This window comes from Talpa occidentalis, unplaced genomic scaffold (assembly GCF_014898055.3).
Source record: "Talpa occidentalis isolate TD23 unplaced genomic scaffold, MPIMG_talOcc4v2.1 talOcc4.5, whole genome shotgun sequence".
In the NCBI taxonomy this organism is placed as follows: Eukaryota; Metazoa; Chordata; class Mammalia; order Eulipotyphla; family Talpidae; genus Talpa; species Talpa occidentalis.
The window spans coordinates 75,917,292-75,940,705 of record NW_023604861.1 but is presented as its reverse complement, the minus strand read 5'-3'; the positions used below and the strand labels follow the sequence as shown (position 1 = coordinate 75,940,705).

Sequence of the window (23,414 nt, the reverse complement as noted above, 5' to 3'; positions counted from 1 at the left end):
CCTTTCAGTCAGCAAGGCAGTCCCCATAGTCCGCAGGTGGGTGAAAAGTTATACAGGACCAGAAGTGCCCTAAAGCTAGAGAAATATTAATGATATACTGCGAGGAAAAAGTGGGAAGGCTTGAATGGGGAGAGTACAAATAAGTCTAAATCAACATCATCATCTTATAATGTTGGATTTTGGCAAAAATCTTATATAAGTTTAGATTCATAGTGGCACAAAACACATGCAAGTATCCTGAAATTTAATATTCAATTAGATACCATCCTCAGGTATTAATTATCATTAATTCTAGTTCATCTATACAGGCTGAAGGTAGAGGATTATAGAAAAATATGCTAGAATTCTCTTAATTATATTCTTCTTAGCAAAATATAGATACACATAAAAGTCAGGAATATTTTCTACTTTAAACAACATATCATTTTAAAATAGTTTCTCTGAAAAAAGTACATACTGGTTACCATATTTACATTTACTGGCTTTTTGACAACCATTTTATAACTTAATCTTAACATAAAGAACACGGTAAGAAATAATTTTCTGGGATTATAAAGTGCCAGTAGAAATGAGAATACACAGATACTGAGTCAAATATTTTAAACAACTAAGATTTACCTTAAAGTCTTCTTCTGAGCTCTCAGCTACAGCTTTCTGAGCAGCAATGGAAGGTGTATTTGCCACCTGTGGCTGAGCTTCTAGGAGTTTCTTCAGCTTCAAGTCTACCACCTTAGTGTTTTGTTCTGTTAGATATAAATACATTATGAATAACTAAGATGCATTTAGACATGTAAGCTAACTATTTAGGGGCTATTATAAAAATACTACTAAATTTTTTTAAAGAAAAAAGAAAAGGACATTAGGGTCGTGAAATAAGATCAGACACAACTCTATATACACATATATGAACTATACTTTATGCTATATAACTACAGTATAACTGACCATTCTTTAGGTATATTGACTATATTCTTTTAAAAATTTATTTTGTTCAGGTATAATTGATATATCACATGTTATAAGTTTATGAGTTGACTTGATACATGTATGTTGTATCACAATCACCATGAAGCTTTAGCTAACTCCTTTATCATATAATGTAATTTACCATTTCTTTTTTTGTGATGGGAAAAATTAAGGTTTAGTCTCTTAGCACATATACATACACATACCTATAATACACATATTTTTTCCCCAAATCAGTCCCCTAAAAGAATATAATCAACATACTTAAAGACTTTGACTATATACTATAGTTTATAATTGCTATGTTTACCTGAAAACCTAAACCTGTCTTTGAGGTATATATTTATACCAAAAAACCAAGACTATCTCAAACAAGGTATCTGAGAGATGATACATTTGATTCTAAATTATATTACTTTAGTTTCAGTTCTTCCAGTACATTAAATTTATCCATGATGCCACATTAAAACAAGTTTTTAAGGTGATCTTAACAATAACATATATATTGTAGAATCAAATGCTTATGTATGTGCATACATAATCAGTGTTGTAACAGGCATATGTTATAAGTACTTTCTATTTAGATGGCAGAAATACAATAAAGATGATCTCATTTTTGGAATGCATTAAATATGGACAGAAATTTTAAATAAATAAAATATATCTATAATTTTTAAATGAAACAATTCCAAATCATTCTTAGGAAATACATTAATCATCAATAACAAAATAGTTCAGAAACAAATAGAAACAAGTAAAGCTACTAAAACAAAGCAATTCATTAATAAAATGGTTCTAAAAGATACACCACCCATTTGGTGTGTGATATTTTTCATTAAAATTAATAAGTTTTCTAATTATAAGATTCTTAATAAATGCTATTATTACTTTCATGCAAATTGGTCAGTTTATATTGCCAGGCTTCTTTTTTTAAACAATATCTGATGAACTATGGTCAAATCAAGATAAAGATTAAACATATTATTATTAAAACATTATGACTTTTATATACATATGAGAAAAAGAATTTTGGGGAAAATAAAGCAGGGATAAAAATCCTAATAAATGCTATGTGCTTCTAGATTTCAGTTTGCATTCATTTCTATTTCTTATGGCCATAAAATAAATCAAGGTCTGAAATTGGAAAGTCTGTCCTATGCACATGCCAACACTCATTGGCATAGTTGAGAGTTGTAAACAATATTATTAGCTGACTCCAAAAACAGGAAGCCTGAGATGTGTTTTCTGTTTTGGCATACATAAAGTAACAGAGACTTTTTTTTAAAAGGGCAAGAATCGGGGCTGTAGGGTTGGCTATTAATAAACTTTTAATACATCGTACAAAGTTTTTGTAAGTGGAACTACAAAATTTTCCTCACCTTACCTGAGAATGGCTAAATTTTCCTGTCTTCATAATCTATTGTAAAATCAAGAAGTATGTATTACTGATTGTCACTGATTTTATACTTCCACAAATTGAATGTTAAGGCCTCAGTACTTATGGAAGTCCTTAGCATAAAGGCATATTATTGGTTTCTGTGAAGCCTGTGGTAACTGTGGTGAGAGGGGGGGCAACCAATAATAAATATTTTCAAAAAGAAAGATCAAACTTACCCAAGTTCTACAATATTTTAAATAGAAGCAAGTTAAAGGTCGTTCAGTATTGTGTTAAATATTTAACATTTTCCATAAATATCCATATTCTCTTGGGCTTGTACAACTATATATTCTATTTAGTAAAAGTACAATTTAATACTAGACCATGACCTAATAAAAATATAACTTAATACTAGACCATGAAGGAGCTACTAAGAAAAGGTCATGGATTTTCTTGGATACTCCCTGTAGTTAGGAAGACCCTGTTGATTGTTTCTTGGGGAAATAACAGCTTGATTTCAAACATGGGAAGAAACAAAACAGACTAGCATTGCAGGGGCATGCCAGGGCTGGGAAGAAGAATGCCTGCTCTCATTCCTTTTTAGCTTTTTACAGAAAAAATAAATATTAGGGACTTCACCTTCTTAAGTCCAGAGAATCCCCAAAGACATTTTATTGCTGTAAGAATTCAATTCAATCAGAATTTATGAAACCCTCAGGTATACAAAGCTTTGGATTGATACCTGCTGCTTCCTTATAAAGGCAATGCATAAGGAACATTCAACTATTAAAAACCACCAGCAAGTATCTTTATTTTTAAACAATAACTTAGAGGGTCAATTGTCAACGTTACTATTGTTACAGTTATTGATATGTGAGATTAATTTAATAGCAGCCCAAACAGGTGACTTTCAAAGCACCTTATTGTAATCAGTTATTAAGCATGTGCAAAATGACTTATTAGAAGTAATATTTAAACATTTGAAGGAAATAATCTGCTAAATAATGTTACAACTATGACTATCAATCCTAAAGTAAGCCAGAAAATCGGATCCACAGTTTAGATTAGTATTCCAAGGGTACTATATCTATACTTTACTACAGCACACTGAAATATTTAGGCTGAGAAGAAAACCACTTATTGAATGCCTAAGTTGTCTCATATAACATAAAATAGAGAAAGATATTAGTAATAAAGGAACACAACTATAATTTGTTATTCCAATTTTAATGCTAGTGTTAACATTAAATTTACAACAAAATAAAATAAAATTGATGAAAGTGAATTTAGCTAAATGATTTGTGAGGGTGTAAGATGATAAAACTACATGAAAGTTAAAACTAACTTATTATCATTATTGGTGAGATAATAATAAAAATAAAAACACAAAATTGCCATGCAGCAGGACACAAAATATTTATAATTTAAAATTACCGGGAATATCAAGGTCATTTTCTAAGTTAGTAAGTTCATCTCCACCTTCTACAACAAAGCCTTCAGGAATCTCCTCGTTAGTATCTATCTCAATATTATCATTTTCATCTGTAAGAACATGTAGCAATAATGTTAGTATACTATTTCTATTTTATATTGTTTATCTACAACATTAAAGAAGAAAAACTAGTATCTTAATGATATATTTAAATTCAGGTCTGACACATAAGTTATGAAATTCATTTTAAATTACTTTTTCCACTATTGGATTAACATTATGTTTATACTCATACATCAAAAATGAATTGTCATATGAAAGCAGATGCAAAGGTTTTGACAATTTGCCACATGCTCTCTGAATCACTGAGTTCATTAAGTCTCTATATTTTAAAATACAAGCATTAGTAGTCTCCAATAACAATACTTAAAAATAAAGTTGGTTTGATAACAAAGTCACCACCAGTATTTATAAAGTTCACACTTTTGTCATTTATTTGATATAAATGTATAAAGAAGTCCTTCTTTATAAACATAGCTATATTAAAATTATTTCTATGAAGGCCTGAATGCTTTTGTATTACTGAAATAACATAAAAGTGTTACAGATAAATTAAGAGATTAGATTGAGACAAATCAGATAATACCACTGTGCAAAACAAAGTTCAAAAGCAAGACAAACACCTTGGAAGACTAAATGCTGGAAAAAAAACTGTTATACAAAATTAAACTGAAAGAGGAAATATTACACTATTTATTATACATATAGTAAAATATTTTAAGTCACAATGCAGACTTTTTCATATTAAAGATTTCTATTATACATTTTTCCTTTCTAAATTCTAGTGATAAAATTGGATAAGAATATTAAATTTTAAATATTTGAAAAGGTATAGCAATAATTTGATTTGCATAGTAGAGGTTCAGCTTTAAATTTTTTACCTTTTGGAGAAGTATCTTTCTAGTCCTGAGAATTGGAGAATATCCCTACTACTCTACAATTTATTTCTTATTGGAATAATGGTTTATACAGTATAATAATGTATAATAATAATAATGGTTTATACAGTATATGGGAATTCTCTAATAAATGTGTGCATTTATTATTACTATTAATATACATCATAAGAACTTACTTGGAAAACCCACAAAAACAAATATTTCCTGAGCGTTAATATTCAGAATACTTTCTTCATGTTACTGTGTCAGAAAAGGTTCAATATCAGTAGTTTATAGAGGTGTAGTGCAGTACTTTGTTGCTTCCAACCAACCGCCATTGATTATTTATTTATTTATTTATAAAGATTTATTTATTTATTTATTTATACAAGCACTGGGTACAGTCAGAAGCGCGGGAGTATGAGAGAATTCACCAGAGCCAGAGCAGGGAGCAGAGCAGGCAGAAGGACCGAAGTACACTGCTGAGGGGAGCAGCGGGCGGCAGGAGAGGTCTGCGCACCATGTGGGACCCTTGCCCGGCGGCCCGGGATCGAACCGGAGCTGCAGAGGCTGCGGGCAGCTTCGCAACCCAGCACTCAACCGCTGCGCCACTGGGGAGGCCCCGCCATTGATTATTAATGACTATAATTAATCTTGAGTGAAAGCAAAAAATTCAAAGTTTGTTCATTTATTTAAAAATTTCTACTACTGTATATTGTACCTGCAACTTGCAAGACACTGTATAAGATAATTATTTCATCTTCATAGTATATATTCAAAATGACTAATATTACTTAGGACAGGCAATTGTTATGGGGTAGAAATAAGGGACAGAGCAAATTCAAAAGAGAAAAGATTACTCTTTGGCAATAGTACCAGGTATTGTTTACTGGAAGCAATAACTTTTAAATTGGGTCTGAAGGAATGTATAAGATTTTAATAGGTGTAATTTGAGGGAGACATCACAGGTATGAAAGCAGGAAAGAATGAGTTATGTTTAGATAATGGTATACAGTCCTATTTGGCTCAAAAATACTTAAAGGGAAATAATGGCAGGGAAGACTCGAAAGGCAAAACTGCAGAGATTCCTGAAGGGCAGGACAAGAAGTTCACATTTTATGTGGTAGGAACAGAGAGATAGTTGTGCTCTAACATGATTATCACTGTACTCTGCCTTTCAGTGAAGCTCCCTATCCTTCCTGCTGTCTTGAATGATAATCTTGCAGGGTAAAGTACTATCGACTGATAATCTTTGTCTTTGAATATTTTAAAAATATTCTGCCATTCTCTTGTCTTTAAGGTTTCTACTAAAAAGTCCACAGATGGTGTAATCTGTGTTTCCCTGGAAGCTTTTAATAATCTGTCCTTGTCATTGGCTTTTAATAGTTTAATTATAATTGTTTGGAGTGTGTCAGTTTGGTATTATTTTGTTTGGAACTCTTCAGGCCTTTTGGATCTGAATGTCCAAGATTGAGATAATTCTCAGTAATTATTTCTTAGCCTTTCTCTTTCTCTTCTCCTTTCGGGATTCCTATTATATGGATGTTATTTTTCTTTAAGTTATCTCAAAGAGCTCTTAACACCGTTTTCACTTTTCTAAATTCTTTTTTTCTTTTTTGGTTCTGTTTGTATGTTCTCCACTATTGTGCTTTCAAGTTCACTAATTTTCTCCATTACTTGCATTTGTCTGTTGAGGCCCTCTATTATATTTTTTATTTTGGCTATAGTATTTTTAAAATACATTAGTTTTAGTTGTAAAATTCTTTCTTTTTTGAGCCTTCACAATATTTTAATAAAAACTGTTAAATTTATGTTCATGATTACAAGAATGCATATTCATAATGTGAAAAGCTTGACGAATACACGGAAACATAGTCAGAAAAAAATCACCCTTAGTTTATAGCAAAAGACAAAGATAACTAACATACATATTTTGGTGTACTTTCTTTTATCCTCATTATTGTATGTTATTTTGTATATTTGATTTTGGATTCTTATAAATATTTTGCATTGGTTTCGATTTTTCATTTCATGTTTCATAAATGTGAAAAGCTTGAGTTGTAAAATTCTTACAATTTCTCAGTCTTTGTTGAGATCCTGTTTAGCATCATCAATTGTTTGCCTTAATTTAGCAAGCATGGTTAAAGCTGTTACCTTTATCTCTTATTCAGGTATATTCCATAGATACACTGGGGACTGAGACTTCTCTTGGCTTTTTTTGCTTAAGCATTTGTAATAAGCTCTTCTGTCTCTTCATTCTTAGTTTTTATGGGTTGGAATAGGGAGTTCCCTTGTCTTACCTTAATAAATTGCCTTTATATCCTTCATATAAGAAGCTGAGTATAATCTTAGGTTTTTCACCCAGGATCTTTAGGTTTCTATTATTTTGCAACTGCTACCTTTGTACCTGGTTCACATATTTCATGCACTGATGCTGGCAGGGCTAATAGGTAGGAGGGAACCAAGGTAGAAGGGCACCAAAGCGTCATGCCCAGTGAGCATCAAGGGTTCAAGATTCCTACTATACTGCAGATAACTCAACTGTGTGATAGGGATCCATAGTGATTCCCTCCCTGAGGTCAACTCCTGGGCCAACTATAGTCTCGCACCAGCCTTACTCTCTAGGTTGTGGTTCAGCCCTAGATGTAGCCTGGGTGAGAACTACAGTTAAGACAGAGCCACAGGACAGGAAGTTTTTGACCCTGAGGTGCTTGATCATTTTATTAAGATCTGGGTTCTCACATTCTAGCTAGCAAGAACATTCAGCTGTAGTCTCAGCTTTGGCCTTGGGTGAGAGTAGGCAGGTATTCTAATATCCCAGACTTGGGCTGGAAAGAGCAGTCTCTTCTGAGGAGATACAGGTGGTCCAATTTGGCTCTCCCAGTGCAGTTTGGGCCACAGTTGCTCTAGATTGGGAACCTCAAGCTCAAGTCAGTAATCATCACTCTACCCTATTCCTCCAGGCCTCTAGTAGTGTACCTTCTGTCCCGCACTCTTAACACTCTAACTGTGCACTGCCATCTTTAGCACAGTGCCACGTTTCTAAAGTCCTCAATGTGGGCATATGCCCCTGAGTTAACAGTACCAGAGGAGTTCCATACTGTATTCACCTCTCTCTATTGGTTGCACTGCCCTGGTATCACTGCAAACACAGCTTAATTTTTTCTATCCCCTTACATCAGACTGCTGTTCCCTATGTATGCAGTAGTCCTCCATCCATCACGCAGAGGTTGTTGACTTGGTTTTGTTATAATTTAGTCGTTAATATGTGGAAGAGGAGAGTCCAGTGTGTTTATGCTACTGCTACCTTGTTGGCCTCAGATCACTGTGCTCATTAAGAGCACTCTATACAAGCAGTTTTTTTACCAAAGTGTCTTATTGCAATCAGTTGTGAAATTCATATAAAATAATTAGTATTGGGGCCTCCCCGGTGGCGCAGCGGTAGAGCGCTGGGTTGCGAAGCTGCCCGCGGCCTCTGCGGCGCCGGTTCAATCCCCGGCTGCTCCCCGGCCACCGGAGGAGGGTCCCACATGGTGCGCAGATCTCTCCTGCCGCCCGCTGCTCCCCTCAGCAGTGTACTTCGGTCCTTCTGCCTGCTCTGCTCCCTGCTCTGGCTCTGGTGAATTCTCTCACCCTCCCGCGCTTCTGACTGTACCCAGTGCTTGTATAAACAAAACAAACAAACAAGCAAACAAATAAATAAAGAAAAACATGCCTCTATTAAAAAAAAAAAAAAATCTTTAAAATAATTAGTATTAACCATCTTAGTAGTAAATAAGTAGTTATAAGCACTGAAGCTTATGTCTTTTGTGAATTAGACTAGTTCAACCATGATTCCTATAATATCACTCTTGCTTACATTTATTTTGGTAAATTTGTTTAATATTTATTTATTTATGCATAAAAGAACTGGGATACAGGCCAGAGGTATGGTGGGGGGTGGGCCAGAGGATTCATCAGAGACAGTGGGTAACAGAACAGGCAGCTCTACTGAAATACACTGCTGAGGGGAGCAGTGGGTTAGACAAGAGAGATCTGCTGTGCATGTGGGTCAGCTACCTGGCTGGGGACTGAACTTGTGCTGCAGTAGTTGTGGATATCTTGCTTACATTCTTTTTTTTTTTTTAGATTTATTTATTTATTTATGCATACAAAAACTGGGGTACAGGCCAGAGGTGCGTGTGGGGAGTAAGAGGATCCACCAGAGACAGAGTGGGGAACAAAACAGGCAGATTGAAATATACTGCTGAGGGGAGAAGCGGGTGAGACAGGAGAGGTCTACTGAGCCACGTGGGTAGCTCCCTGGCTGGCTGGGGATCAAACTCATGCTGCATTGGCTGGGGAATAGCTTCACAGGTTGTGTCTTAATGCCCTGCGCCACCAGGGAGGCCCTATTTTGCTTGCATTCTGATATACCTTCTTATGTGAGAGAATTTATGGTCTAGGGGTGTGGGAGTATATTATGCATGTAACCTCATTCTTTATGTAAAAGTTGCTGACCTAGATGTTGAACTAGAGACATAAAGTATGGATGCAGGAAACCCATGTTGGAAATAATCATAACCCCCAGGCAACAGAATGGAGAAGTCAACCTAAGATGGATATGACATGATTTGAAAACTGACTATACCTGGGTGGTTGGGGGGATAATGTGGAAAGGAAGGTTGAGACAGATATCAAAACTGACTTGTTCTGAGTGAGTAGAATGATGGTATTGCTATGAAGAAAAACAGCAACTCAAATACGTGGTCAAATACAGGTACTTTCAGGTTACAGGATATACATAAAATTGTACCTCCTTTCATTGCCTACTTATACAGTGATGAGTTCCTGTGTGATGTTAAATAGGTCCCATGCAATTTATTTCCTGGCTAAATAAAATCTCTATCTCCTACCACTCACTAGTATGTTGAGTGGGTTAACTCAAAATGTTTATATACAAATTGCTAAGAGATAAAAGGATTACATTTGGGCAGGCAAAAGTAAAAATTGATCTATACAGTTCAAGTCTTCTTTAGAATGGATTTCCACTTTGTTTCCATTCACTGTCTTCAGTTTTACCACGACCCCCTGAATTCTTTTCAACAGCTAATGCTATTTATTTCTTATCACTCATGGAAATACTCTAAATGCATTCTAGCAGAACTAAAGTATGTATATATGTGTCTGTATTTAAGATCCTAAATATACATGTACTATACCCCCCAAACACACACCTTTTATGGCTAACTACTGAACAGTGTGAACATGGCAGAAAGTAAACTAAAGAACAATCATATAATAGAAATTGCTTTAAAAGGATGGCATGTATAATACATGCAGGAAAAAGTAAAAGGAGTTTGGATAGGCACTGGGGAAGAGACAATGCATTCCAAATGACATTTCAGAGCACTATTAGCAAAATGGGGATCCCAAAGGTACAGCAATAAGGCTAATCTTACAATACTTATTTAAAAATAAACTGAATGAAGATTCAGTGTATCTGGTAAAAGTATAAAAAAGAATATCTGCATTAGAAAAAAAGAAATAGAAGGGGGACTCCCTGGTGGCACAAGGGGTTAAAGACCCAGCCTACAGAGCTATCTGTAACCACTTAGCACAAGTTCGATCCCCAGCCAGGGAGAAGCCCACATGGCACAGCAGACCTCTTCTGCATCGCCCGCTGCTCCTCTCAGCAGTGTACTTCAGTCAATCCACCTGTTCTGTTCTCCACTCTGTCTCTGGTGAATCCTCTCACCCCTGACCCTTCTGGCCTTTACCCCAGTTCTTGTATGTATAAAGAACTAAATCTTAAAAAAAAAAGAAAAGAAAAGAAATAGAAGCTATACTAAAATAACATTCAGAAAACTACTCAGGAAAAATTATTCATTCATTTATTTATTTATTTCATTATTTAAAAAAAGAGTTATTTATTTATGCATATAAGAACTGGGATACAGGCCAGAGGTGTGGGTGTGGCGGGGGGTGGGGTTGGTGAGAGGGTTCACCAGAGACAGAGTGGGAAGCAGAACAGGCGGACTGACTGAAATACACTGTTGAGGAGAGCAGCGAGAGACAGGAGAAGTCTGCTGCACCATTTGGGTAGCTCCCTGGCCAGGGATCAAACTTGTGCTGCAGTGGCCGTGGATAGCATCATAGTGCTGCATCTTAACACCTTAAGCCACGAGGGAGGCCCCCATTATTCATTTATAACATGATTTTAAAAAACTTTCATTGTAGGGCCCTATAAAACTCCTAACTTTTAAAATTTTTCTACACAAATCAAACAAAAGGTAGAAAACACAATACAAATATATTATTAAGAAAAAAATAGAAGTAAAAGTTACTTAAGGCGTATAAGATTTTATTTTTGCTCAACAAATTTAGATAAATCTATTGCCATAGCAAAAATAATGAAGTGGGCCTCCTTGGTGGTGTGGGGGGTTAAGTCACAGCACTATGAAGCTTCCGCAGCCACTGCAGCACAAGTTCAATCCCTGGCCAGGAAGGTGACCCACATGGTGCAGCAGACCTCTCCTGTCTTGCCCGCTGCTCCCCTCAACAGTGTATTTCAGTAGATCCGCCTCCCCACTCTGTCTCTGGTGAATCCCCTCAACCCCAGTACCTTTGGCCTCCACCCTGGCTCTCGTATGTATGAATAAATAGACCTTTAAAAAAAAAATAATGAAGATAACACAGGCACACAAACATTCTCATGGAAAAATTTAAAGAAAATTTTCATTTATTCATCTGCAATATAAAGTACACTACTTAATCTAAATCAAAGAGAGGTAAAATGTCAATTTAAAAATTAAATGACTCTAACCTAACTCAAACTATAATAAGCTACAGAATAAATACACACACATGCACATTTGTAAAATATATATGACATGTAGTATGTTATAAAATGTATAATAAATATTTGATATCTCATCTAAAAGTAAGAAAAATGCCTTCCTTGCATGTGTCCATAGACCATTAACAAGAATTTTACATTTGGCCAAAGCAAAAACTTATCATTTTCTGGAAATAGTAATTCAAGTCTTATTATCAGACTACAATATCATACAACTAAAAACAGAAACCCTAAACTTTGTCCTCAAACACATGAACTTGACAAGTAAGATCAATTTAACAGAATAAACCCCTGAGATTTTTAGAACGAGCACTTTAAAATGAGGTGATCATAGGTCTATAACTACAAAATGATGCAGAAATTGAAAAAACATACCTGATTCTCTCATAAGCTCTAAAATTATGTCAAAAGGAAGATAAGTAGGGTCTCTGTGGTGGTGCAAGGAGTTAAATCTCAGCACTATGAAGCTATCCATAGCCACTGCAGCAGAGTTCAATCCCCGGCCAGGGAGGTGACCCACATGGTGCAGCAGACCTCTCCTGACTCAACCGCTGCTCCCCTCAGCAGTGTATTTCAGTCAATCCACCTGCTCTGTTCCCCACTTTGTCTCTGGTGAATCCTTTCACCCCTATACTTTTGGCCTATACCCCAGTTTTGTATGCATAAATAAATAAACCTTAAAAAAAATAAGTAAATGCTAGGTTATAGCTCCTTGCTCAGATATGATTCTGTCTTTTATCAGAATTAGGCTATTTCTGGTTAAGATAGGATATAAGTGGATAGCTTGAAAACATGGTCACACATGACCTAAAATATCTTGCATATATTTTTTTTGGATATCTTGAAGTTGAAGACACTTCACCTCACCTCGCATTTACTAAGTTTACTTCCTCACTGAGGCTAGTTGCTGCCAGAGAATACAAAAAAAGCAAGATTGCAAGCAGGTTCAAGCAGTGAGTCTGAATACCAATCATGTTCAACACACTCCTTAGGATGAGCTTCCACCTTATTTTAGCTCTTGACCATTCCTCTCATGTCACTCAGGACCACTTGCTTCCCCAAATCTCCCTACACTAATCCTCCATCGAGACCATTTTTTCTCTTCTTTTCATACTATTCCTTATTCAGACCTAATGACTCCTGCTAGGCATTGCTAAGAATAAACACTCATTTGTCAATTCTATATCCTGACTTATTAGTTCCATAAGGTCACACTCCTGTGACCCCAAGTGAATTTTTAGTTTGCCATGCAATGGTCCACATGAGAGCAAAATACAGTCCACCACTTTTAGGGGTAAATAACAGGCACACCCATTCATTTGCATATTGCCTAGAAGTTCAGTTACATTTAGGCTATAAAGGCAGAATTGAGTAGTCAAGACAGACACAAAATGACCTACAAATCCTAAATTATTTACTTTGGTCCTTTTCTAGTAGTTTGTTGAATCCTGGTCTAGCATAGAGAGTACACTGTTCAATAGATAAATATCTATATATGGTCCAATTTCAGGACCTAATTTTACTCTTGCTATTGTTTTAAAGGTCTCTTGCATGCAGTCCCAGCTTCAATAGCTTCAGCTTAGAACTTAAAGTTAGAACAGACCTAGTCTGATCAATATACCTTTATGAAGACAGGCCAATGAGGACAGGAAATAGGTCTGCTCCACCTCATATAGGTTAATGTTAGCTCTGAATAAGCACCTATCAATATCCAAGATACAATAGATCCTATGGGAGAAATGGTCCCTTGTCATTTTAGTCCCCATAGAGGGTATAGTCTAGACATTACGCCATGTTCTCATAAGTAATCTTCATTTCGCCTGGCCTTCCCTATCCTAGTTTGTATATTTTTGCTAGTTCCACAGAGCCAATCCTTACTTGTTCTTTACTTAGTTACTTTGTTGACTATTGAATGATGCAAAAATCAAGTTTTCATTTTCTCTAATAGGGAAGATACCCATTCTCTGGGTTATAACACGGATAAAATCTCTCTACTTTGTCTAGTAATAGCTTAACCTCAACTAGGGTTGGTTGGATTAGAGACCAATTACATAGCTATCCTATCCTATACTATTAATTAAAAATTTTAAATTCTTAGCCTTCCCAGTATTTACAACTTTAGTATTGCTATTGGCTTACCATTAGAAAAGAAAATTGAGAGGCACCAGATGCCTCTCTAGCCTATATTACTGGTCTCTAACATTGGTTTATGATACCATAGGAAGGTAGTATTAGTAGCTTTAGGGAAAATCTATCTAGAGGATCAAGAATATTAGGTTTTCCTATCATTAGACAATACAAGAAGATAAAAACTTCAAGAATTATTTAGAAAATCAGTAGTTTTTATGATATCAAAGAAATATCTTATATACAAATGAAAATAATTATCTTAGTACTATATAAATATGAGTAGTTACTAATGATTATATAAAACTGCAGCAGAGTGCAGGAATTTCAATTAAAATTTCGAATGATAGGAGTTGAAAAGATAAAATGAAGGATTTAACTATGATATAAACATTCTGAGATAACCAGAGGGAAGATGCCCAGTCGATTGGGAAAGCAACTTTCAATTTGTCAGGATGGACAGTTATATGCTACAGGAATTAATTGTAATTTTCTACAACAGTAAGCTTTTAATATAAGCAATCAATTAGGAATAGCAGCAAGTTTCATTTTATGCTGAAGAAATTTACCATTGACCTAGAAATATCGATAGCTTACCATTGTTTCAGCTCTGTAAAGTCTAACATTAACTCACTAAAGTACCTGGCATGTTTTGATAAATAGGTTCTAAACCTTTGAAATAAATAAAATCCCAATATCTTTTGATATACTACATTTTTAAAAATGTCCAAAGTGAGCACTGAGAGAGAAAATTAAGATACTCTTTAATAATATTTGGTTCTGTCCCTACATCAAACTTAGAATAATCTCTGCAGATATTGAGAAGATCCTCTTTGAATAAGTAGACCAAGAAGAAATGGATGTGGAACTTAATCAAAATTCACACACTGCAGGTTATGACAGAAGACTGTCAAAGCTGTTTTCTAAAGATCTCTTGTTCAAAGTGAAAAAATCTTTCACGTCAAAGTTCACCACTAGCAGACCTTTTATTCTAGATGTTGAGAATTTGATTGCATTTGATTTACTACTAATACAATTAGAAAGGCATCATGGGGTATCACAAACCAAAGTCAGCATGAGTTTTGTTCTAAAGCATATTCTGAGAAAGTACTTCTTGAGTTGTTAAAATTAAGCCGAAAAGTTGATTTGGAAAACAGCAACTGTTATCTTCTGATTTACTATACTTCCTTTAGTTTAGTTTTTTTTTTTGGCAACATATCAATAGGTTAGAAACTTCATGTATTTGATGCAACATTTTGAAGTAAGAATAAAAAGTCCCAAAAGGTCCATTGCGGATTTCTGGGTTGAGTGTAGAATGTGATACAAGATACTTTAACTCACCTCCAGATGCCTTTGACCTTTCTTTCAACTTTTCTGCAGCCATTTCACCATAGCTGGGAAGTTCTGACATCTTCACTCCAGATCGAGCTTCTGCTATTAGCTGACGAGCTCTCTCTCTCAGCTGCCGACGTCGCTCTTCATCTTGCTGCTAAGATATATTGAACAGTTGCCAACTCAGTAATTGACAGAAATGCAATTTCATTTTCAATCTGATCATCATGATAGTAACTGGTTTACAGCATGGTGCTTGGCCCACATTATAAATAGGATGCTCTATATCAGTTGGATGTCACACCATTTTTAAAAGACATCTTAGAATCGTATTTTTTTAATTCACAAATTATTATATTCAAATGTCTTCAAAATTTGAACTAGCCTTGAAAAAATGTTCTTTAATATAAATTACATATAGCAGAAAATATGTTATTATAATATCTATATATAAACAGAGAGAAAATAGCAGAAATTATGATTAATAATCAGATTTCTAGAAAAAAGCCACAATACTAAAAACAATTGCAAATTAACATCTTATTTTTTAAGAAGAGAATTTTAATTTGCTATTTTCTCATAAAGGCAGAGAGCACACATCTTCAACACATCTTCAACAGCACAGAAAATGCTGCTACGCCATGTTGATCAAATAGTATTTTTAGAGAATTGAAGTAGGAATTAGGGATAGTATATTGCAGTTACAGTTATTGCTGTTAAAAAAGAAATGGGTAACTGATGTACTAGTTCCATTCCCACTACACCTGCCCCACCCCCAAGATGTACACTGAGAAGGAAAAGTAAAATCTAATGTGGCTTTTGATATTTAGAATAACTACAAAAAGAGGGCCTCCCTGAGTGGCGCAGTGGTTGAGCGCTGGGTTGCGAAGCTGCCCGCAGCCTCTGCAGCGCCGGTTCAATCCCCGGCTGCTCCCCGGCCACCGGAGGAGGGTCCCACATGGTGCGCAGACCTCTCCTGCTGCCCGCTGCTCCCCTCAGCAGTGTACTTCGGCCCTTCTGCCTGCTCTGCTCCCCGCTCTGGCTCTGGTGAATTTTCTCACCCTCCCATGCTTGTGACTGTACCCTGTGCTTGTACAAATAAATTTAAAAAAAAAAAAAAAAAAACTATAAAAAAGAAAAAAAGAAAAAAAAGGGCCTCCTCTGGTGGCTCAGTGGTTGAGCCCTGGGCTGCGAGGCTGCCTGCAGCCTCTGCAGCGCCGGTTTGTTTCCTGGCCGCTGGCGAGAGTCCCACAAAAAAAAAAAAAAAAAAAACAAAACTATAAACCACAGAGAATTATACAACAAATAGTTTTGATCTACTAAAAAATATTATTAGTGATTGCAAATATCATTGTGAAATTGTTTTGTAAATTGGAAAGTATAAAAAATAAGGCATTACTGTGACAAAAGAAAGCCTGAAATAATCTGGCCCCAACATATCTTTAGAGTTATCTTCCTTTAACCTCTCCCAACCTCCATAAAACCTCACATCTATCTACACAGAATTATTTGTATAATGTAGTTTCATGCACCTGTGGGTTTAAATACGTCATTTACTCTTCCTGGAATGTTCTCTCATTCTGATCTTATTTAATTCCTACATTTTCTTTAAGATTGAGTTGACAACCATTAAACTTTCTCAGGCTGGAGTACTCCTTCCTCTATGTCACTATCTTACCATTTGGGCAAGACTGTGGGTCTATGACTTTTTTAAAAAATACTTGTCAAGTTACATTATAAAGCTCTCAAAATACCAACTTCTCGGTAGAATTGAGCTACTTGAAAGCAGGAGCTTTATCTGATTTATCTTGTTTCTCTGGTCCATAGTACATACCTTGGAACTTAGTATTTGTTACAGAAATTTCAAACTTGAAAACTAAAAGTTTATACTCTTTAAAGCTTACAATATAGAGGGAAATAAAAAATTGCCACAATAAGGAGGTCTGATAAAAATGTAGCAAGAATTCAGAAGAAAGAATGTTCTTGGCTCTGGGACAAACTGAAGGCATGATGGCATCATGGTTTTGAGCTGGGCCTGAAGGATAAGCAGGATGTGAAATGGGTAGATATGGGAGTGACTCAGTGAACTTGAGACCAGGAAGTAGAACAGTACAAAGATATAAAGGCAAATCCATATACTGAGAGTAAGGTACCTTATCTAGTTTTCCTGAGCATAGGACAAAAATAATGATAGAAAGACAAGGCAGAAAAATAAAGCTTGGTAGACAGATTACAAAGGTCCTGTCCAACAAAGTACTTTACTTTAAACACTTTATTTTAAAGAAATACAGGAAGAGCCAACCAAAGGTTTGTATGTGTGTATGTTTGTGTGTGTTTTTTTACTTTTTGTTTAGGGGAATGACCAACCAGAGGTATATTTGAGAAAGATTAATCTGACAACAGTGTTTAAAATAGGCTAGCACAGAGACATTGCAAAGTTAGGAGGCTCTTATAATAAATAGTCCAGGAAAGCTGTGATGAAATCTAGAACCAGGATGGGGGCAATGGAAATGGAAAGATTCAAGCTTAAGAAATATTTTATAGACAGAATTTGTACCTGCACCAATTCATGGTAATTGGTTATATGTGGAAGGAAGAAAAAAGCTGACTCAGAAGTTTTATTTTATTTATTTATTTATTAAAGATTTATTTATTTATTTATACATGAACCAGGGTACAGTCAGAAGCGCAGGAGGTTGAGAGAATTCACCAGAGCCAGAGCAGGGAACAGAACAGGCAGACCGATGAAGTACACTGCTGAGGGGAGCAGCGGGTGGCAGGAGAGGTCTGCGCGCCATGTGGGACCCTCGCCAGTGGCCGGGGATCGAACCGGCGCTGCAGAGGCTGCGAGCAGCTTTGCAACCCAGCGCTCAACCGCTGCGCCACCAGGGGAGGCCCTGACTCATAAGTTTTAAACATGGGCAATTAGTAGAACTGTGGCACTAAAATAAAAATAGAAAACCAAGAGGAAAGATATAAGAAGGGAAGGAAAGGAAGTTTGGGGTAAGACACACAGGGTTTGAGGGACTGGCAGGACATCTGAGTAAATATATTAGTAGGTAGTTGGTGGGATTTGAATAATGTAAAGTCACCATATGACTACAGGGCTAAGTTACAGGAATACATGAAATTATTGGAAGATACTACTACAGAAAAAAAGGTTACTCACTGACACACCTATATTTAGATGAGAGCGAAAACCAGATGAGCTGAGAATAAAAAACTATAGCATTGATGTATCCTGAGAACCAAAGTAGAAGTGGCTTTCATGAAAAAGGAAGTAGACAACTGTAGTAAATGCTAAGGTTAATGAATCTGAACTTTAGAAAAGGGCACTCAGAGTTGGTTGGCGAGATCATCAGGAACAGGTATAGACACTAGATTGGTTGTTCGTAAATTCTGAGATGGCTAGAAATGAGAGCTGTCAAAATTAACAGGAATATATGAATAGATACAGAGACAAGCTTGAAATATCTGGTCCCAAGTTTGAAGCTCCTAGGAGACAAACTGAAACAATTTTAGTATCAAAATGAAGACTTCAGGGCCTCCCTGGTGGCGGAGCGGTTAAAGACACAAGCTATCACCAGCCACGGCAGCACAAGTTCAATCCCCAGGCCAGCCAGCCAGGGAGCAACCCACATTGGGCAGCAGACCTCTCCTGTCTCGCCCGCTGCTCCCCTCAGCAGTGTGTATCAGCAGATCTGCCTGTTCTGCTCCCCACTCTCTGGTGAATCCTCTCACCCCCCCCATACCTCTGGCCTACACCCCAGTTCTTATATGCATAGTAAATAATATTTTTTTTTAAAAAGACTTCAATTATTGAATCAATGAAATCACATTGTAGCAATGAAAATTCATCAATTCATTATGATACTCATAAAAATCCTTAGATGAATATATGAGCTCATTTGAGGGAGCTTTTAAAATAACTCATGAAAATCAACAATTAGAGGGGAAAAAAATCAAGCAATTATTTTCTTTCCAATAGAAACTGAATTTTGTGATAACTAAGTTGTTCCAGTCAATGAAAGTTCTACCTAACAGTACCAGCTATGATAATAATATTTTTTAATAATTTTTACTAATGAGAACATTTAAAATTCCAAGGTCAACTAGAACCGAACTGATGTTAGAGCCCAGGTCTGTTTGACTCCAGAGCCCTTGCTCTTAACCAGCAAAAGATTTGATCCCAAAAGTGTCAAATTACAAGACCAACTGAGGAAAACTGAGCTTTTACTAAACTTTCATCTTTCAAACTTAAGAAAATTTAAGAACATAATAAAAACCATTATTTGATATGCCTCAGGCAAATAGGTTTAAGTGAATTTCACTGCGTGAATAATTTCTTGCAGAGCTGGAATTTGGTGATTCAGACTAAGATGAAGTGATCTTGGGTCATCTTAACTGAGTTAAAATGAAATAAATGATTCTACCTTTCTGAATATGAAATGAGAACCTAATTTTTTTCTACCACATCCTCTTTGCCCCCAATAATACACCTATCTGTAAATGTTTCTGCAAGCTTACCAGAAGTGTAATTTAAAGCCGGCAATCATTAATAAAACCAACTCTAAATACTAATTAGGGACACTTTATCAATTTCCATGTAAATTGTTTGTTTGTACCTATTTACCCGTCATTGTTCTCTACACAATAGAAAAAAATGCAAATGAACAAATCAGAATGCTGCCCTAATGGGACTTTCTGTTTATAACCATTAGCCCAGAGGTGTGCTGTAATTCAATTCTCAAGTAGCAAGATTTAGCCTCATTAACAGACTGCAAGGGCAGGTTACAACTCATAAAACCCTACAGTAAACAAAGTTTATGGACACAGCACAAAATCTTGAGCCTGATTGACAGAATTCTAGTTCCCTATCAGATTGCCTTGATTTACTTTTCTACTAATGTCCTAACACCACAGAGGCAGTTTTGCTTGGGCCTAGAGCTCTCCAGTGGGATGGCATATCTGCATTATTTGTTTTCTCACCCATTAACTTCCCTTAAGACAAAGAACTAACTGAGAAAATAGAAATTAATTGTTAAGGTCAGAAGGAAAAACTTGTAATTACAGGAATTGATTAGTCAACCAGTTTGAATTTAACTGATAGTATTAATTTACAGATTCATCATCAGTACAAAACTTCATTTTAATTTCTATAATAAGTACCATTTAATGTTCGTTTTTGCATTAATTATTTTTAAAAGATAACAAAATCTATCCATATGTTACTTAAGAAACATTACGTATATCAAAGACATAAAATAACCTGAGAGTAAAAATGATTATTTCATTACTTTTATACAGCATCCAACACAAACTACTCAATTATGTAAATAATGACTATTTCTGACAATGATGATTTGCCTAATCTACCCAAGTACAGAAATGTGTTACTGCTATCTATTTTGACCATTCTGCATTCAAAAGAAGACAGACTCACAGCTTTAAAACATAATCTGTTTACTAAGTCTGTCAAGAAAAATAAGAAGAATATTTCCACTGGGCTGCAGAGGTAAGGTAATGGAAGACTACTGTCATTAAAAAGAAAACTATACTTGAAAAACTCAATATATGGGAAACACATATCTATCATTTATTTGCACAGTTTCAATATACTTAAATTGAAATAGTTAAGCTTCAAAGATGGGCCATACCTTTGCCATACAATAATACTTAGCTTTAGACTGAGTTATATAGGATAACAGCTCGAGTTACATCGTGTAATCTAACTTTTGTAAAATAGATGTTCTCTTTAAAGGGTTTGATGGAAACTGTATTTCTGGGAGGCCTTCCTCCCCACAACCATCTTTTATCAAGTTATAACATATTAAAGTAAATACTAGTTCTGTGTCTGTGCAGTTTTCACATACGTATTATCTCTTCCATTTACTATTCACAATTCTGTGAGGTAACTACTATTATTCTGATTTGATATAAACCAAATTCTACTTAAATACACTGCCCAGGTCATACATGTTTTAAATGGTATAGTAAAAATTAAAATTAGTGTCTGTCTGATTTCAAAGTACTGTTACTATCTGTCACATTAAAACAATTTTTTTCTGAGGACTTAAACTATTGTGATTTTTTTCAGACTCAGTTTTTTGCTTATACTTATGCTATAAAAAGCAGGTTAAATTCTCCTTTGTGCTATTAAATACAAAGAGGTGAAGAGAAACTAACTTGTTTACATTCATTTAAAACTTAGGATCCTGAACTTAAATTATAAGCAGCACATTTAAGCTTTACATTTCTGTTTGCTAATATTGTCAAGATAAGGCAAAGTCATGTTATGGTACAAAGAGCTGGTATTTCAATATAATAAATTTAAAATATTCAAATAAAGAAGATGGATCAGAACTAACTACTCTGGACATAAACTGAGAAAATATTTAGTCCTTTCACAGCATATCTTTAAGTTACTATTTTCCTTATCGTTCTGAAATGGTCTACAATCTGCTATAGATAGATGCACTAGTAAAACTTGACAATTTAAGGACAAACTCTTCAAGAATAAGTAATGTAATTCCTTGTTTCCTTTCCATAAAAATGTATTGGTATGCAATTTTTATATTTCACAGTTCACCGACATCTAGGCAAGCTTTCTTCCACTGCTTCAATGGTGCTACTTTTAATTTTATCCTCCTTAGTCGTAGTAATTAAAGTGATCAGCAGTGGCATCCCAGCGGCTTTGACACAGCTACAACCCCCTAGCAGACTTTTGCTTTTAAGGGGAAGGGGAAGAAAAAGACTAGAGTTTCATTTCACAGAAAACAAGAAATCAAGCTTCTCCAATCCTCAACTTTATTCAATTGTTCTTTCAGCAGCCTTTGGATCTTAAGAATCAAATAAAAATGGCTGCCATGAGGGGGTCCTTTTTCTACTAGCCGCAGATGTCACTGACTGACATTACTCTAGCCAAAATATGATGCCATGGATTTGTGAAGGTGAATTAGAACATGAGAAATGCCACTGTAGCTGCTGAGATCATTACCTACCCAAGGATGTCTTTCATAATATTAGATATTTTTATCCACTCAGTTGAAAAACAAAGATTGAGAAGTCTTCCTATTTAAGAAACAAGTCTATATACAATTTCATGAAATAAGCTTTAACAAAATTAAAAAAATATATTATTTCAAACAGTGCAGTTTGTATCCTTACTCTGCAAATCTATCAACAAATAATTCCATATCCCCTACTTTCCCTAATAATACAAATATCCTATGCTTACTTGGAGTGATCTCCAGTGTTTCATACAGTGTTATTAGATGGACTTTTTATTAATGGTGCCATACAAATATATTTTAACTTATTTAAACTTTCTTTGAAAAAGGGCTTTACTTAGCACTGCTAGTATTTCACAGGATTCTGTTCTTAAAATGGCCCATGAAATTCCTCAATTTTATAGTAAACTAAGAAAAAGAAATAGATTGCCATCCTTTCATCCTTAGACAGGAAGCAATGCTCTGTTATTAGTCATTCAGAAAGGACAAAAAAAAAAAAAAAAAAAAAAAAAGAATTCTGTGCTTGTCCAGAGGCAAGGATTACCAAAGTACACCTATTCAATTGCCACTGAAGATAGAATAAGAATAAAAAAATAAAATTACAAGATCTTTAAAGGTTTGGGTAGACTAAATATTTTACTGCCAACTTGATCATCTCTTGACTAAATAGGTTTTAGGGAGAAACATTAAAACTGCTTAGCAGATCTTTTCAACCCATTTCAAACTTTTCTTATGCTGGTTTGTAATATAAGCAGACATGCTTATAAATGGCCACACCTGCTCATTTCTCTGGGGATGGCCTGATCTCTGTTTCTCTAACAAAGAAAGAAAGAAAAAAAAATCAGCCTTTCTTGTTGCAAAACAGAGTGGAAAGTCAAAATCTTTCTCAAGTTTGCCCCATCTGGTCAGATTAAATCTTTGATCAACCCTGGGGATTACATTTATTTTGTAGTAACTACTAAATTTTGGGTTTGTTTAAAATACATAGGCAAAATATTAAATAGCATGTGAAGTTTGTGATCTACCTTTTAATATTTGAGAAGAAACTATAGAAGGACTGATTCAGAAAGATAAACATGTATTTTAAGAATTGAGATTTCATTAGAATTCAATTCATGAAACTAAATATACCATACCCAAAGATTTTACATAGCTGTTTCAAGATAGAGCAACTTATTTTAACTGTAGCATTTGCTTTACCCTAGCACCATGTATACTATGCTATCCAAATAAAGATTTCTAAACGTAGAAGTATGATCACGTTAATGCTAAAAAGGACCTTTCCTTAAAATATTTGGACGCAATCTGGAAATAAAGTTTTATATCCTAAATCAGTGATCATTTTCTTTCATTCATTAAAATATATGAATTTCTAATAAACACTGTATTTCTC

The 23,414-nt window shown here is 35.2% G+C and overlaps 1 protein-coding gene across 1 annotated transcript in view; it reads right to left on the bottom strand.

Moving 5' to 3' along the window:
• The window catches only part of LOC129144652 (EH domain-binding protein 1-like), a 50,215-nt gene that overhangs the window by 1,970 nt on the left and 24,831 nt on the right, over positions 1–23,414 (bottom strand). Inside the window, exons 3-4 of the mRNA XM_054687743.1 lie at positions 15,021–15,168; positions 619–743 (exon numbers count right to left, since the gene is read on the bottom strand). Coding sequence (XP_054543718.1) covers positions 619–743; positions 15,021–15,168 — 273 coding nt within the window. The remainder of the gene's footprint in view (positions 1–618; positions 744–15,020; positions 15,169–23,414) is intronic.